Source organism: Sinocyclocheilus rhinocerous, unplaced genomic scaffold, assembly GCF_001515625.1.
Source record: "Sinocyclocheilus rhinocerous isolate Xijiao unplaced genomic scaffold, SAMN03320098_v1.1 scaffold11123, whole genome shotgun sequence".
Taxonomy (NCBI): Eukaryota; Metazoa; Chordata; class Actinopteri; order Cypriniformes; family Cyprinidae; genus Sinocyclocheilus; species Sinocyclocheilus rhinocerous.
This window is the reverse complement of record NW_015637341.1, coordinates 3,550-21,742: the sequence shown is the minus strand read 5'-3', so window position 1 is coordinate 21,742 and position 18,193 is coordinate 3,550. Positions and strand designations below refer to the sequence as shown.

The window sequence follows — 18,193 nt, the reverse complement described above, 5'->3', positions numbered from 1 at the left end:
GATCTCGATCCGCTCTTCACGTCACGCAGTCAAGTGTTTGGAGGCGTGATGCTTATTTGTGGCTCAGGAAGCTAGTTTTCAGGAACAGGAGGACATTACTCTGTGTGAGGAGACAGCGAAGGTTTTTCTTCCGTAGTTTAATGTTTCCATGATCCAGAGTAAACACCCAACACAACATGAACTGTCTGAGGATAAAGCGCTGCATACGGTCGTGTTCATGCTCCGCTATGAAGGAGAAGGATGAGAACTCGAGTGACTGTCTGTACTGATGCTGTGTGTCTCACTTTAATCACAGTCGCTGTAAGTGCTGTGTGATGTTTGTGGGCACATATGTGACCCTGGAGCACAAAACCAGTCATAAGGGTCAAGTTTTCGAAATTGAGATGTATACATCAGCTGAAAGCTTGAGATCTCCATTGATGTATGGTTTGTTAGGATAGGACAATATTTGGCTGAGATACAACTATTTGAAAATCTGGAATATGAGGGTGCAAAAAAATCTAAATATTGAGAAAATCATCTTTAAAGTTGTTCAAATGAAGTTCTTAGCAATGCATATTACTAATCAAAAATTAAGCGTCGATATATTTACGGTAGGACATTTACAAAATATCTTCATGGAACATGATCTTTACTTAATATCCTAATGATTTTTGGCATAAAAGAAAAATGGATAATTTTGACCCATACAATGTATTGTTGACTATTGCTGCAAATATACCCCAGCGACTTAACACTGCTTTTGTCACATATGTGAAAGGATGACAGACATTTATAATAAAGATTAAACCCTTAAAGATGTGATACGAAAGTTTTTAGTTTGTCTGTTCTTTTTCAAGGTTATTATAGTTAACTAAAAATAAACCATAAAACCATGAAAAAAGTTTTCCATTACTTAAAAATCAATGTTAACTGAAATCTCTCAGTGATACTGAAACAACACTGGGTTGTTTGTCATTGTGCTACAGGCAACACTTTTCTTGTTGCTAAAGTGAACATCAAGCCCTTTGTCTGTTTTCTCTAGCTGCGTAGCACCAATTTTACAGTCGTTTCGCTAGTATTATCAAAGTGAGGTCAGAGAAGTGGACTGACTTCAGTTAATGTTCATACAGTCCTTATTAGATCCAGTGTGAACAGAAGTCACTCCTGATCTATTGCCAAACATCTTAGTCTTTCTACTCATTTGAGAGTAATAATTAATTGTATTCTTTGTATTTTCAGTTCTTGCAATCCAGCTATGTCATTCACATCATTTTTTTAAAATTAATCGACTCGGTTAAATTTAAAGTAATTGAATTGCTTCAGCTGATACAGAAGTCAGTAGAGCTTTATTTGTGTCTCAGCTGGAATATTCCTTTAAAATCAACAGTGTTTATGCAGCAGTACAGTCTGGACTTCATGATGGCATGTAGTTGGGGTTTAATATTCAGTAATATTTTCTGCTTAACTGTAAATACAACATCGGATGAAAACAGCACTTGAACTGAATTCAGATGAATAGCGACATTAACTTTGCAACATCAGATAGTCGCTAGTCACAGTCAGTCAGACTGAGTGAGTCCGATCAGGCCGTGTGTTTGATCCGTCTGTCGTCCGTCTGCTCCGGTGTGTTTGATCAGGACACTGGCTCACGGGGACGGACGGATGGGAGTGTGTTTGTTTGCTGTGCTAACAGTGTGTTTCCAGCATCTCTGATACTCACTGCAGTGTGTGAGGAATCATTACAGACTGGACACACGCCGTGGTTTCACTCAGGTCCTCCTCGCTGATGCTGGAGAGAGTCACACATGTCAGGCTGCTGTAGCTCGAGGGTCACAGACTCAATCCCTCTGTTCTTCTCCTTACCATTCACTCGTTCCTTCTTTCTTTTGCATGTTTCTTTATTCATTTTTGCTCTCTTTTTTCTTTCATTTGTTCTTTCTTTCTTTCTTTTCCAGTCTTCATGATGATTTTGTGTGATATTAATATGAATTCAAATACAGGCCATGATGAAGCTGCACCACACTGTGTCCGATAGTGATGCCAAACACAGCTGGTTCGTCTTATTATAAATATTAATATAATTTATTTATTTCCTAAAAAAGCTTTTTCATACACAGACTCAGATTCAGGATCGGTTTGGTGAAATAAAGTAGAATAAATAGGATGCCTTCATAAGTGTCATATGTGGTGTTCTTTCGGGAAGTTGGATGGACGTGTGTGTGTGTGTGTGTTTCTGTCGGAGAGAGACTCACTCCATAACCCAGATCATCACATGATCACTTTGACTTCCTTTGTGAAACTGCAGCATGAAGGACGGTAATGTATGTCAGGTTCACGTGTCAGACTCAAACACGGCTGTTTTTTACTGCAAACTCACGTGATCCAGTTCATGCTAATACATTTCAAAGCTTGATTAAGGACATTTAATGAACTTTTGTACAACAGTTTTCTCTCCCCTTGATGTTTAATGAAAAATCTCAGTCCTATAGTAAAACCAGTGTATGTCATGCCACAGAAATATAATGTAAGTCTGTGGTGTGTTAGATTAACATTTCTGTGTCTGTGTGTAGGATCTTTCTCTCTAATAATGTTTGTTTGTGTGATAAGAATAAATTACAGATGCAGTATCCTGTGAGAACTGTGCTGAAATACAGTGGCACAGTATGAATCATTTAACAGTTAGCTATTTCATGCTGGAAATAATAATGCTCATTTTGTATAATCCAGTGCATGAATTGCTTTACAAATGAAAAATGCTTCATCCCATTTTATTATTTTCTTGTTTTATTTGGATTGATGGATACTGGTGCGCTCTGTCATTTGACTCGATCTGGTCTGTATTGCTGTTTTTTTATGTAAATCTTTAAAACAGCATTATATAATGAGTTGTTTGTTATCACACACATTTAAACACATTTAAATGTATCTAATGGAAGTTTAATTTACTTAGACTGCTGGTTTTATAGGGATGGGAGGTGTGACCAAAATACCACAGTGTGAATATATCACAATATAAATAATTTCATATCACGGAAATAGTATATTACCATACATATTTTTTTTCTTGTAACATAAGAATAAATTAACTGTGTGTGTGTGTGTGTGTGTGTGTGTGTGTGTGTGTGTGTAGCATGGGTCGGCTCTCTCTCAATGGGTATGATCTTCTTCTTCTCACCAATCGTCAGTGTGTTCACCGATCTGTTTGGCTGCCGGATTACAGCAGTTGGAGGGGCAGCGGTGGCGTTTGTGGGACTTCTGGGCAGTTCCTTCGTCACGTAAGTACATTATATTCACCTCAGGTTTTAGATAAAGAGTTTTTTACATTATATTCACCTCAGGTTTTAGATAAAGAGTTTTTTTTAATTTCTTGCTAAGCAGTTCAATTAATGCTTATATTACCTGCAACTGGAAATAGGTGGTAATGACCATCCTTCACTACCGAGTGTACTTACTAGTGCTTAGCCAATGGACTGTAAACTGGATAAAATGATTGCTTTCTAGTTGCTGTGGCCCATCTGTTTTTATACTCAACTATCCTTCCTGTGTGATTTTATGTTCGCTGTCAAAAGGGAGCAATGGTTTTGTCTGTAAGCAGTGGATTGAGTATAGATGTGGAGATCATCCAGAACACCTGACAATATAATGTTTTTATTCTGACGCATGATTTGAAGGACTGTGGAGATGTCTTCTCATCTTACTCAGTCCTTTAAGACACTGTTTTTCCTGTTCCTAAAGAACCCAAAGTTCAATGGATTAAATTGAAACATACAACATTGTACTCCTTTAGTCTGACACTGGGGTCCCACTAGGCTCTGTACTTGGCCCTCTTCTCTTCTCTTCTCTTCTCTTCTCTTCTCTTCTCTTCTCTTCTCAAGATGTTTCTGAAGGCTTTCAACTATCAGTAAGGATATTAAATTAATACAACAGTAATGACTTGGGTACTCGTTTCATTAAAAAGTAATCTGATTACTTAGCGCACTTTGTATGACTGTTTGAGACGATCAGTGACAAGTTGTTGTTTATTGTTTCTCTAAATACTGAAGATTAACAAACAAATACCTGTACTTAAATACACTGCACTAAATACATGTTGCAGTCTGCTGAACTGGAGAGCATAACTAGCTCTAAATGAAGTTTAGCTGAACACAAAGCAATCATACGGTTACACTCCTGACATTAAAGCTAACGTATTTCATTTTTGCGCCACTAGCATCACCAGAACTGAACTGAAAAAAAAAATAATTTCTATTAGCCATTGGTCAGAGAAATAGATGAATGTTTTAAAAGCATCACGGAGTTGCAGTGGTTCACTCTTCAGCAGAATCAATCTATTAATCACTGATTTACAGTCAACATTAAACTGAGAGACGAGAAAGAATTTTGATAGCACAAAAACTGTCAGGAGACATTTCACAATTGTGCTTTGAATTGCATTACTAGTAGTATTTAATTTGATTTATAATGTGCCTTTAAAGTTAACGCAGTCCAATCGTTATTCTCTGCAGGTCTCTCGGGCCAATGTACTTCACCTACGGCATAGTCTTTGCGTGTGGCTGCAGTTTTGCATATCAGCCGAGTCTGGTGATCCTGGGTCACTATTTCAAGCGGAGGCTGGGCCTGGTGAACGGCATTGTGACGGCGGGCAGCAGCGTATTCACCATCACGCTCCCCTACATGCTGACCGGCCTGCTGAAGCGCGTGGGACTCGCCTACACGCTGCGTGTGCTGAGCGTCTTCATGTTCATGCTCATGCTGGCGGGATTCACCTACAAACCCCTGCTGCCCAAACCCGTCAGCAGCAGCAAGTCGGGCAGCCGCTTTCCCTCGCTCAAGAGGGTGTTTAACATGCACATCTGGAGGTCTCTGGGATACCGCATATGGGCTTTTGGGATCCCTGCGGCCCTGTACGGATACTTCGTGCCTTACGTTCATCTGGTGAGTGTGCTGAATTTCTCTGTTCTGCCTTAAGACTGTTTCACACTGAGCCCAAAAAAGCGAGGTGAATCACCGACGAACGGAGCTTTCACACTGAGTGCGAAACGATTGATCGCCTTCTGCTAATTCACGCCTGCACACTAGGTGGCGCCGACCAACAATGCATTTTTCCTCAGTTATGTATCTCGTTTATGGCGTTAACATCGTCCGCTGCTCAATATACAGCATTAAATTAAGGTAAATATAGTTTGGCTCTACACCAGAAACACAAACTATCTATAATGCTTACAAGAATACATCTTAAAATATAAGTAATGGTACAATTAGCATCAAGCTACACTTGAAAATGTATGTGATTATTAATGTTTTTGCTTAAAACCCACTTTAAACCATCATCGAGTGCTTGTAATAACTTCCGTTTGTGATCTATAGTTGTGCAACAGCAGCTGCTCCGGGCACGTGATCTAAGCTCAAATCTAATTGGACGGCCTGTTTCCTCGTAGAGCAACGGGGGAAAAAATTGACACAAATGATGAAAAAAAATCCTTGTTTTTTCGCACCGCGAATGATTACGCCTCGTGTGAATAGCCCCATAGGGATCTATTGTTTCGATTCAAAAGCATCATCGTGCCAAACATTTGCGCCAAATTTTTGTGTTCAGTGTGAAAAGGCCTTTAGATTTCACAACATGAGTTTTCGTCTCAGGAACGTCCTTACAGAAATGCTATACATAGTTCACCCAAATGTGAGCACTTTCACCATCTGTCATGCTGTTCGAAACCTGTATGTCTTAAAGGAACAATTATGTATGTGCATTTGCTGAAAATGTGCTCACTCTCAGGCCATCCGAGATGTATGTGAGTTTGTTTCTTCATCAGGTTTGTAGAAATGTAGCATTGCATCAGTGTCTCAGCAATGGATGCTCTGCAGTGAATGGGTGCCGTCAGAATGAGAGTCCAAACAGCTGATAAAAACATCACAATAATCCACAAGTAATCCACAGCACTCCAGTCCATCAGTTAACATCTGGAGAAGACAAAAGCTGTGTGTTTGGAAGAATCAAATCCATCTTTAAAACATTTTTATCTTCAATATATATTCTATACCAGCTCCAGTGAAACTACTCCTTTAAGGCTGGATTGCACTACACAACTTTTGTACAGATTTTTGCTCAGATTAAGAGTCTGGACGAGTTGATGATAGTTAGCAAAAGTTGGAGCCAGTCTGCAGGTTTTAACTGACATATTTCACAGAAAATGCTTCTATCCAGTTGTGGGAGAGCAAACATGCTTGCTATTTTGAGTTTGTTGTATTCAGAACGAGTCAGTAAGTTTGTGATGCCTAGTGTTCTAAAATCTGTTCAGATTTTAAAAGTCATATAGTGTATTTTAGCCTTTACTTTTTTTCTGCAGAGCACAAAAGTATGAAAAAGATATTTGGAGTGAAATACTCAAGATTGCGCTGACAGGGACTGGAGCTTGCAAGCTTCTGCAGAAAGCCTATATAGTTCACATGACTGTAGCTTCAAGTTAAATTATGCTTTTTGTGAGGAGCAGACTGATATTTGCCTCAAATGTCCATGATGGTGAATGAACTGAACCTTACTCAGATGGCCCACGAGAGCCACGTCAGCAGAGTATCTGTGCGGTTCCTTCATCTGTATGCTGGTCTTCTGCATGGATGGACGTTTATGCTGTGAGGTTTATTGAAATAAAAGGTCAATTTGATCTGAGGAGCGCAGGGCATAGCTGCAGACTGTGCTTTACATAAACATCAGCTCTGTTATTGTAATATCTCCAGACGTGTTTTGCTCAGGCTAAGGTGCCCTGCAGAGGGTGGATGATGGGCAGCACTGAGAGGGAAAGAGGTTGTTTATCTGTGGAGAGCCGTTCTCTCGTTGGGAATCCTCTGGATGTTTTCCTGCCGCTCTTTCTGGGTCGAGGAGGTTAGCAGTGGACAAACACACATCTCAGCATGGCTTTGTCATCTGCCAGAGGCTGAAGAGCTCACTTGAACTGTTCAAATCAAAACAAAAGCATGTTCCTCGGGGTTAGAGGGCACATGGTCTCACTGGGTTTGGGTGTTGTTGTGAAGTCCTCACAGCGATCGCCGCTTCACTCCGAACAGCACACGTCACTTCAGGTCAACAGCAGGTTTAACACCTCAACCGGTTTTCTTCACGTATTCTCTGTTGACATAGTCTCTAGTAGTTGTGGCTGTTAGCATGTAAGCTCTGATATATTAATCTGATGTGCTCGTGTGTGGTTGACTAAAGCTCAGATCTGGCATGTGTCTTTTCCTGATTATTTTTGTAAGGTTGCAGACAGGACAAGAAATGGTCAGGAATCTTTTAACCACAAGGTCTTTTGGTCGCTTTCTGTTCCCTTGTGTAAAAGAAGCACACTACAGCTAACGTTTTAAGAAGAGCACTTAAGTCAAGTCAAGTCACCTTTATTTATATAGAGATTTATACAATACAGATTGTGTCAAAGCAGCTTTACATTGTTAAACAGGAAAATAGTGTGTCAATAAGGCAAACAAATTTCAATTCTGCTGTAAAGCAGCTCTAAAAAGAGGACAATAAACAGACAATTTTTCAGTTAAAGTCAGTTCATCGTTGATTCAGTCCTATCATCATCAGCTCAGTTCAGTTCTCTTCCAATAGTGTCTGTGCAGTCAAGTTTATAGTATTGCCAATTTAAATGCCAAATATTAAGTGCCCCCAACTAAGAAAGCCCAAAGGCGACAGTGGCAAGGAACCCAAACTCCATCGGTGACAGATTATTCCACTTATTATGGAAATAATGTGATCTAAAAGGATATACAAGTGTGTATTTATAAGTGTGAACTTAATGTGATGTTTTCAGATGCTTAATTGCATGTTATTTACATTTATATATTGGTTTTCTTTCCCATCATAATACTGAGATTGTTAAGATTTTAAATGACTTATTGGTAGCAGCTGACTCGGGACTTTTATCTGTATTAATTCTTCTTGATTTATCGGCAACATTCCGCATAAAATATTAATAGATAGTTTGCAATCCATAGGAATTGTTGGTACTTCCTCATATCTCACAGTTCATACTTGGTTTGAACAACTAAGCCAGTTTCGATCTAAGTCATCTAATATCATGACTGGTGTCCCACAGGGATCCGTTCTGGGCTCTTTATTATTTATCATTTACCTACTCCCTCTTGGAAGCATTTTCAGAAAATTTGGCATTGACTTTCAGACACACAGAGACGAGCAGTAGTTTCACTTGTCCCGCAGCTCACCGCATTTCATCACTCACTTTCATTTTCTAAGCCATTTTGTTGGGATGCGTTATATATTCTTTGTAGGTAAGTGTAGCTGACTGTTTGCTGGAGGAAACCTCTGGTCTTGTGATCTGTTCACCCACACACAGATGCTGACAGTGTCATTATATTGCATTTCTGAAGCTGCTGAGGTCAGCAGTCATGCGCTGAAGCATCAAGAAATGCAGATGAGCACTTTTAGCAGTCAGAGTCCGTTCTTTTATTCGTTTATGATCGTGATCCAGCAGATAAAGGTCAGTGGTTCACCTGCAGTCACACATGAACGTCATCATCTGCACAGTTTATCAAACACACTGTGAAATTTCTTGGACTTGTTTCACATCTCATCTGTGACAGACAGACTCTCATAACTGTGCATTACTAAACCATTGAAGTTTTTTTGATTCATAACAGATTGTTTTCTTAAAAACAGCAAAGGTGTACGTAAGTATAAGCAACTCAGAACACTACCACGCCTCCACGTTTTCAGCACACAGCTAATATAATCATCATATATACACACTATTGCAGTTGGAAGCTTTGTTTCTGAATGCCCAAAGTAAAGATATAGTGTTGATTTACTCTTGTAAAGCCAGTCAGTCTATTCATAATGAAAGCAAATGCATGTGAAAACTGAATGAAATGTAGCAATATGTAAACAATGATTTACACACCAACTCCAGCACAATCTGTGTATTTTAAATGCTCAAGACAATTATCACTACCTGCACGTCACAGCCATTGCCGTTTTTCATGTGACGTTTCCAAAAGTTTGAGTATTTTTCAACTCCACTCACACGTACTGTCAGGGAAGACATGACACAAGCTCAAAATTACATTTACAGTCATTAGACATTCATAAAGTGGTGAACCCACTGGAATTGGTTGGTTTTCTGTATTAATTAGTCATAAAATGTTTGACAAAGCCATAAGTTTTGACAAATTGTGCTTAAGCTAATAACACACAAACAATTATAATCTGTCATGGACAAACAAACGACTCATGATCGACTCATGAAAGTCGTCAAAAAAAAAAGAAAACAGTTGTGGATCATCCAGGTCATGACAACAAGGTAAAGTTCAATTACTTTTTCCACAGCACTGTGAATGTTTGATGGGATGTGTTCAATAAAGACATGAAAGATCATAATTGTGTGCGTGTTGTTTGCTTTAGCACATTGTGTTTGTCTATACTTGTGACTTTGATGAAGATCAGATGACATTTTTTGACCAATTAATGCAGATATATAAAAATCCCAATGCACTTTACTAAAGAATGATTGCTTGCGCTGCTGGTTTATTTAACTGGTATTTTGCTGCTTATTTAATTAGATGCTGCCAAAACCATCACTCTTACAATTTCAACAAACCCTCATTTGTGTTAGCCAGCAGGATATCATGACCCAGTCTGACCCAGACTCTGGTTTCGGAACATGTGTTAATATGAACATAACATTTACTTAAACACTTACTTTTCTAAATGCCCTAAACCTAAATGTTTAAGGCATAAAGACGCATGCACAGGTCTGAAACTCTCTCACACTGACCCTGGCTGTCAGTCGTCCTTGAGTTGATGGTGTATTGTCTGTAAGGTCTTCATGTGTTCAGCACAGGTCATGGATCAACTCAATCAGATGATGTTCAGACTGCCAGGCGTTATGTTGTTCTTCATTTTTACGCAGTGAAACTCTGTAAGTGTGTGTGTGTGTGTCTGTCGTGGGGCCGTGTGTGGGCCGCTCCTCTCCCAGCCCTCAGATTGGTGTGTTTTGGGAGGAGGAACCCGAACGCCCAGGATCCCATCTACATCTGCTCCTGTGTTTTCATGTTTCATGTTTCCACGTCCTCTTCTGTACTAACTGCACACCTCTGGATCTGATCTGCTTGCGTCTTTGTTTCTGAAGGAGTGTCTGTGTGTGTGTGTGACTCACACGCACACACTCACTCACACAAACACACACACACACAAACGTAGCGCTGTGCAGGAAGCGGGTTCATGTGTCTGTTTGGAGTGTTGTAACAGAACAGTCCCTAAAACAGGCCCCTTTTCTTGTCTGTTCGCTCTGAGTGAATTCCTGTGTGTCCTCAACACACTCTCTCTCACACACACATGCACACACACTCTCTCTCTCACACACACATATGCACACACACACACACACACACACACACACACACACAAACAAGCGGCGGTTGCTTGAGAAACACAGGATTCTTCCGAAAAGCACCAATGGCGTTCAGTTACAAACAATATCTGTCTGATTCTTCAGGCAGAGACGCTTCTGACGACCTGAGGAATCAAGCTTTTTCTGTTCTGTCTGTTAAAACATGCATCACATGGAATGAAGACCAGCAGCCGGATTCATGACGTTCTTAAGAATAAAACTCTTCTTAACTGCTGTTTTCTGCTTATTTTCTAACTTAAGAAAAAAGGCTACGAATGTTTTGTATTCCTACTAATACTTAAAGGGATAGTTCACCAAAAAATGACAACTCTCTCATCATTTCCTCGCCCTCACGTTGTTCCAAACCTGTATTATTGTCTTTCAGCTGTTGAACACAAAAAAAGAATGAGGGTAAACCGAACAGTATTTTTTTCCCCCATACTATGGAAGTCAATGGGGACCAGAAATTGTTTGGTTACCCACATTCTTCGAAATATCTTCTCATATCTAAATATCTAACACGGTCTGCATTGGTAAAGACCATGTGCTCCTGTCACGTCACATTCACAGCAGACACAAACACAACACTTTCTGGAAAATGTTACCCTAGCATGATTTACATGATAGTAATGACAGTACTGAAGAGGACCGTGGTTATTCTTTATACAAATAAACAGAAAGTGCACAGAGCTACCAGATGACTTCAAAACAAGTTTTATTCCAGATTTTAAGGGACAGGTCTGGGTAAAACACTATTATTCCCTGTAAGCAAGTAAGTAAGTGAATGTGTCATGTTATGTTGTATGTGTGTGAGTGCAGTCTCACATGAGATCAGTGATTAAGATCCTTCCGTCTCTCTCTCAGATGAAACATGTGGAGGAGCGTTTCGGTGCGGACGCTAATAAAGAGGTTCTGCTCATGTGTATCGGCATCACGTCTGGAGTGGGTCGTCTGATCTTCGGGAGAGTGGCCGACTACGTCCCGGGAGTCAACAAAGTCTTCCTGCAGGTGAGAGACTGATTAACACTGTTGAGTCACAGCCGTCTGGACACACACACACACACTCTCACACACACACACACATGTTGGTTTTTATGGTTTATGAGGACTCTCCATAGGCGTAATGGTTTTTATACTGTTCAAACCGTATTTTCTATTGCCCTACACCAACCCTACCCCTAAACCTACCCCTCACAGGAAACTTTGTGCATTTTTAGATTTTCAAAAAAACTCATTCTGAATGATTTATAAGCCTTTTAAATTACGGGGAAACTCAAAATGTCCACATCTCGGTGTGTCTGCTCATGGGTCTGTTTGACGGATGCTTCATCTGCATCATGGCTCCCATTGCATTCGAGCTGGTGGGCTCCCAGAACGTGTCGCAGGCCATCGGCTTCCTCCTGGGCATGATGTCCGTCCCCATGACCGTCGGGCCTCCCATCGCAGGTAATGAAGCGTGATAATCATGTGCCTCCTGCTGGCTGGAGCTGGTACTGAGTTCATGAGTTCAGCTGCTGCTGCAGGTTAGAAGATGTGCCGCAAAAACAGAGAAACAACCCTCAGACATTTACACACATGCATTCAAAAGAGGCTGACCACACGATGACACAATTACATTACAGATGAAATGCCAGATAAACACATTTAGAGACATTCTTAAACACACACACACACACACACACACACACAAGTGCAATTCTGTGTGTAAATCTGAATGACTGAAAAACTCACAGACGCATTCTTCACTGTAAAAACTGATCATAATTTTAACAGTAACAGCTATGGTAAAAATGTTAATTGGTTAACAGTAACTAAAAAGAAAAAGAACAAGTCATCTAATAATTTACAGTGAAAAACTGTAAACGAACATTCGCTAGAATGTGACACGTTAAATTGGATGGCTTTTCATTGAATTAGCTTTTTTGGTAGCACTTTCTATGAAGCCCGTATTTATAATTTATTATAAGAGTATTCTTAAGGCATTATAATGAATGCATAATGCATTATAAAAAACCTTATAATATGTTGTATCATCTCAACCGTTTTAATGCATTATAATATTTACTTATTTGTGGTTATAGCTTTTAAGAGTATGATGATTTATACACAATGAACACAATGCATCCACTTAACTTACAATGGATTATATTTCCCATCGTTAATAATGTATTATAAGTCTCATATCTTGCCATTGTTAACTTGTTACTTTACTTAAAGCAGACAAATACCACTTATAAATAATAACAACAACAATGACAACAACAATAATAATAAAAAAATACAAATAATATTTTTTCTTAAACAGCCGTAAGATCAGATATCTGATCAGATGAATGTGTAATATGGCACATTTGATTTTAACTTTATTTATTGTAATATCAGTAAGATAGCAAAATACTGTACAGATCTTAAATAGATAATGTCAAGATATGAGACTTATAATCCATTATAAATTATTATTTCGGTTTGTTTGCACCTTCTGTATTTTAATATTTGCCTCAGTTTGTGGGAAAGCTGGTAAATTAACATTTATGTCAGTTACAGCTTTTCTGAACTGCTAAAACACATTTCTTGAAACCATCACTCATTTTCTCAAAACCTTAAACACAAATCCAAACCTTCAAACTAAATTCACAGACTCTTCTGGCAAAATCAAACAATCGCTTCAAAACCATTTCACCTGCACTCAAAATCAAACAAAGCTTTAAATCACACACACATTATCAATAATACACACACTACAGAACTCACGCACGGACACACACTCTCACACACACACTCACACACACACACACGCACACACACTCACTCACTCACTCACACGCACACACACACGCACACACACACACACACACACACACACACTCGCACACACACACTCACACACGCACACACACACACACACTCGCACGCACACACGCATTGCGTTTTAGTGAGTGAGAATGAGTTTAGAGTTTTGCAAAAAGAGTGCATGAGATCTGCAAACAGTGTCTAAACTTGAACTTGTTTAAGGTTTTGCAGAAAGAGTGCTTTATTTGACTAATTGGTTTAGGCTATTGAGAATTTGGTTCAGAGAATAGGGTTTAGTGTCTTAGCAAATATGAAAAACTGTCAAGAAAATTAGAATTATGAACGTTTTTGTACTGTAAATTTAAGCTCTAAAAGTTAAGACTTTGGTAAAAGTACTAAAAATGTTAGGTAAACATGACACACAGACACACACAACTCATTTGTTCAAAATGTGTTGATTTAGTTGATTTAAGTCGTCTGTACAGCTGAGTGAAGGCCAGCTCAAAATTCAGTGTAAAGAGGCCTAAAAGCTGGACTAAATTACGCCAGACCCTCAGTGACCTCAGGTCCGAGTATCAAGGTAAACGGTTGTAATTGCTGTGGAAATGCATTTATGCCACTTCTGAACAGCTTTCAAATGCAAAAGACAGAAGCGCTTCTGGGCCACTTTGCGGTGTAAATTTGGCCTCGTTGACCTGTCTGTCTGTTTCTGTACACAGGGTTCCTCAGAGACCGTTTGGGCAGCTATGACGTGGCGTTTTACCTGGCAGGCATTCCTCCGATCATCGGGGGGGCCGTGCTGTGTCTGATCCCGTGGGTGGAGGCGCGGAGGAAGAGGAAGGAGGCGCAGACAGCGGCAGACACCACCGAGAAGATGCTGGAGAGCAAGAGCGGCGCGTGGGACGGTGCAGACGGAGAGGTGAAGGCTGAGGACCCCGAGTCCGTCATCTGAGAGCCGTGAAGGTTTACAGTGGAGAGACTGACGTGTGTGTGTGTGTGTTCTATCCCTGCAGGAACATGCGGAACAGGCATAAAACAGGGCTTCTCCGCAAATGTGATTTTTGAGCTATGCATCTTTCAGAACGTTTCCTTGAATATTTTTGTACTGAGTTTCTAGGCTTTAAAAGGGAAAGGTTAGACAATCATTGGATAAGAAGGGAAGATGTTTGCTGGTGAAGCCCTGAGAGAAGATGCATGGGATTTTATTTTAACCAGCTTATGTTTGCTTCACTCTTAGAATCTAGCTATGAATTGTTTTATGTCAGACTATATGAAGTCACTCGTATGATTGTTTTAAAGGGGAACGATGTATTCATTTCCTCCTGAGCTTGGAAAATTCCAAACACGTTTTTGCAAATGCACATTTTAGCCACGAGTGATAATTAGAGGAAACGTCACTGCATGGCGACATATGCAATTATCTAAGATGTATTGTGACTGAGAAGTAGCAGCTGAGGAAACATTAATGCTGCTTTAATGTGTAGAGCAGTCGATGCTGTGCCAGTGTTCTCAGTGAGAGTAGTATTGAGCGGTGTGTTTTATGGTGTCTCTGTTTGACGAGGAACGTTTACAGGATGATTTTCATGAGTTCCAGCCGCATCAGCGCAGACATCAGTGTTTGACATGAACTGGGATTGTTTACTGTTTTAAAGAATGTGTCGCGTTGGTTGGTTAGATCGAGCCAGAGTGAGCTCAGCTTTAGTTGCGACCGTCGTCGATCGTGTCATGTTCACATTTACTGCCACTGAGGCCTTGACTGAACAAGCACATATGCCAAGCCGTTAATAATTAAGCGAATGAATTTGATACAGTGATACAGTGTTTGGAGGTGAATCTGGTCGTTGGATGTAAACGTCCCGCTGTATCTCACATGATCGGTCTGCAGATTGATCCATAGGAGTGTTCATCTGCTCCTGTGATCTACCTCAATTAACATGATTCTGGAAATATCAGAGGATCGAAAGGGAATAAAGAGAGACGCGGGTCTGTCCACAGTCACAGGAATGAGGACCACCAAGTGCTCATACTTCATCTATATCCCAGGACTCTTCCTTGTTCTTCTGTTGTTGTTGTTGTTTTTTGAGTTTTATATCTTGTGTTTCACAGATGTTTTGCAACAAGCATTATTAGTGCCTTGACAATATGATTGTTGAACAGAGATGAATTATTGATTTGTATGAAATCTTAACCAGCAGCTTCCAAAGCATGTATTTGACTCATTTCAGTACGACACAAACACATTTCACAGAAAAAAACAACCTTTATCTGAACCTTAGCAGCAATATATGCAAAGAGGTGTCTGTCTTTTAAATTCGTTGGTTTATTAAATTCTCTCTCTTTTTTTAAACCATTTCCATGTTTTTGAGAGGATTGTGTCTTTTGTTTACTTTTTTTACATGGTCCTTTTGTATTTTATTTTTTAAAATTATACTGTTCATGTAAATCATTGTTGTACACCAAACCAGAAAAGGTTTTGCTGCACACACACACACACACACACACACACACATACACGCGCGCACACACACTCACACACACACACACACACACACACTCTCACACACACACACACACTGTAATATAATTGTGGGTTGGTTTTCATGGCAGGCGTCAGCAGTGATTTACTCAGGGTAATTATGCATGTCAAATAACTCCAGGCCTCAGCTAAACACCAAATTATTGACTTAAGTTCTTGACGTATTGATTGAAAACTTTTCGTCCATCTATTTGTGATTGTAACATTTGAAAAGCACAGTTACTGAATAACAAGAAAAGCAAAATATACCATCGGTTGCACTTAAGAAAATAGGCTGGCACTTTATTTGATAGTATGTGCACACACTTACCATGTACTTGCCAAAAGAATGTTAGTATCTAGTTATTACCGGGTTATTATTACAATACACAGTATGTACGTGCAGAACAGGACTGTAAAATAAAGTGCTTCTGAAAATCATCAAATAACAAAAACTTCACAATGGATACGTGATGCTACTGCAGCTTCATTTGAATGACCTTGACCTCATGACCTGCACGACTTCTAGCTTCTATATATATATTTTTTGTATGTACTACACAATTGGTATAAATATAATTTTGAACTACAATAAATAAAACATTATTGGTTTTATTAATGAAATGTTTGTGTTATTGGTTTTATTCATTATTTCGCCCGTGATGCCGTCAAAGAATCATTTTGGTTCCCCAAAGAACTGTTCTTGAAATAAGCATTGTGAAGAACATTTTATTCATCTGAAGAACTGTTTAAGAAGCTTCTGTCCAGTGAAATGCTTCCATGGATGTTAAAGGTTCTTCATGAAACCGTCAATGTCCTTTATTTCTACCAGTGTATTTAGATCGCTCCAGATGTTCGTACAGAGCGCCTCAGTGATGGTGTATTTTTGTAGGCCAACCGTACTTGAGCGTCACAGCCAGGACTCTGTGAGCAAAGCTACTGCCTTCAGCTGTGGATAATGAAGTCCTCACACTGAACCAGAGCGTCCTCACTGATTACTGTAGAGTTCTGCAGCGATCACATCCACCTTCAGTTATAATCAGATGCTAAAAGACGAACTGCTATTCACAGGATATTTAAAATCTACAAGTATATTGGCTGCAGCTAGAGACCAACTCTAACTCTTCTCCGCTCTTCAAACACACAACAACATTAGCCTTTATAGTCACAGTGTTTCTAGAGTAAAGAAAACCCTGTTCTTATTCAAACATCAGTCCTTTATTTACCCTTGCACTGCGAACGAGCAGAGATCTGTCTCCAGACTGTGAGGCAAGTGCAGTGACGAGGTTTACTCACAAGATCTTTTGTTAAATATTTGTAAAACCCACAAACAGACATAAGTATGACCAATAGCACTGATTTAAATTAATAATAACGAAATATAATGGAGATAGAAAGTTTTGACACCCGACAACCTGTCACAGCACAGTGGTTGGGAAGAAAATCAGACAGCGATTCTTCAAGCCCAACCGAAGGAAAACTGCAGGAAAGGCTCCAGCGGATGGCAGTGTTGAGTAACAGAGCTTTAACCCTGTAACTCACACTGAACACAGACCAGATTACTCAGACAAACAGATGAGACACTGTTGTCATGCCAACAGTTTCAACTCCATCAGACTGCAGTGTTTGTGCTTTTGTATCTACAGTGACCCCAAAATTCTAATAATTAATTCACACTTTAAACGTGTGAATGTAGTTGCATTAGATACAAAATATCAAAGCCAGTCACTGATAGAAAAGAAAGATGCACAAACACACTTTACAGTCAAAACACAGACAGACATTTGACGATAACAGATGCAGTGCTGAAGATGAAGACAGACAGTACTGTGTGTGTTTGTGCTTAGTTAATGGATGATGGTGATATATGTAATGAAGAAAAACATTACATGACACATGCAGACACAGAATCATACTTACACATGTACAAGTGTCAAAATACTATTTGGGCAGCTGTATTCACTTTCACTTTACTCTCTCATTAGAGAGAGAGAGAGAGAGGCTTTCTTCTGATGGGAGAACACAACACTGCTGATCATTCAACACTTCAAGAGTGTTTTCACACGGCAGTGATCTGTCCCAGTGTGCTTCTGATTCAAGCATATGGACAAGAAACCAGTAACATTCACACACACACACACACACACACACACACACACAGGTTTGTTTTTGTGAAAAGTGGGGACATCCCATAGGCGTAATGGTTTTTATACTGTACAGACCGTATATTCTATTGCCCTACACCAACCCTACCCCTAAACCTACCCCTCACAGGAAACTTTGTGCTATTTCAGACTTTCAATACACTCCATTCTGTGTGATTTACATGCGTTTTGAAAAGTGGGGACATGGGATAATATCCTGAAAAGTCACCTTCTCCTTGTAATACCTATGTCATACCCTTGTCATTATACAAATTTATGTCCTCATTTGTCACAAAAACGCACACACACATACACACACATACATTGTGTGTGTGTGTGTATATATATATATATATATATATATA

The 18,193-nt window shown here is 39.6% G+C and overlaps 1 protein-coding gene across 1 annotated transcript; it reads left to right on the top strand.

Moving 5' to 3' along the window:
* Positions 1–1,988: 1,988 nt before the first annotated feature.
* LOC107748856 (monocarboxylate transporter 10-like) lies at positions 1,989–16,265 on the top strand. Its single transcript, XM_016563837.1, is given in 6 exon segments — positions 1,989–2,035; positions 3,096–3,257; positions 4,488–4,917; positions 11,244–11,407; positions 11,632–11,825; positions 13,889–16,265. Coding segments are annotated over 6 exon segments (1,230 nt in total). The 3' UTR covers positions 14,122–16,265.
* Positions 16,266–18,193: the final 1,928 nt, after the last annotated feature.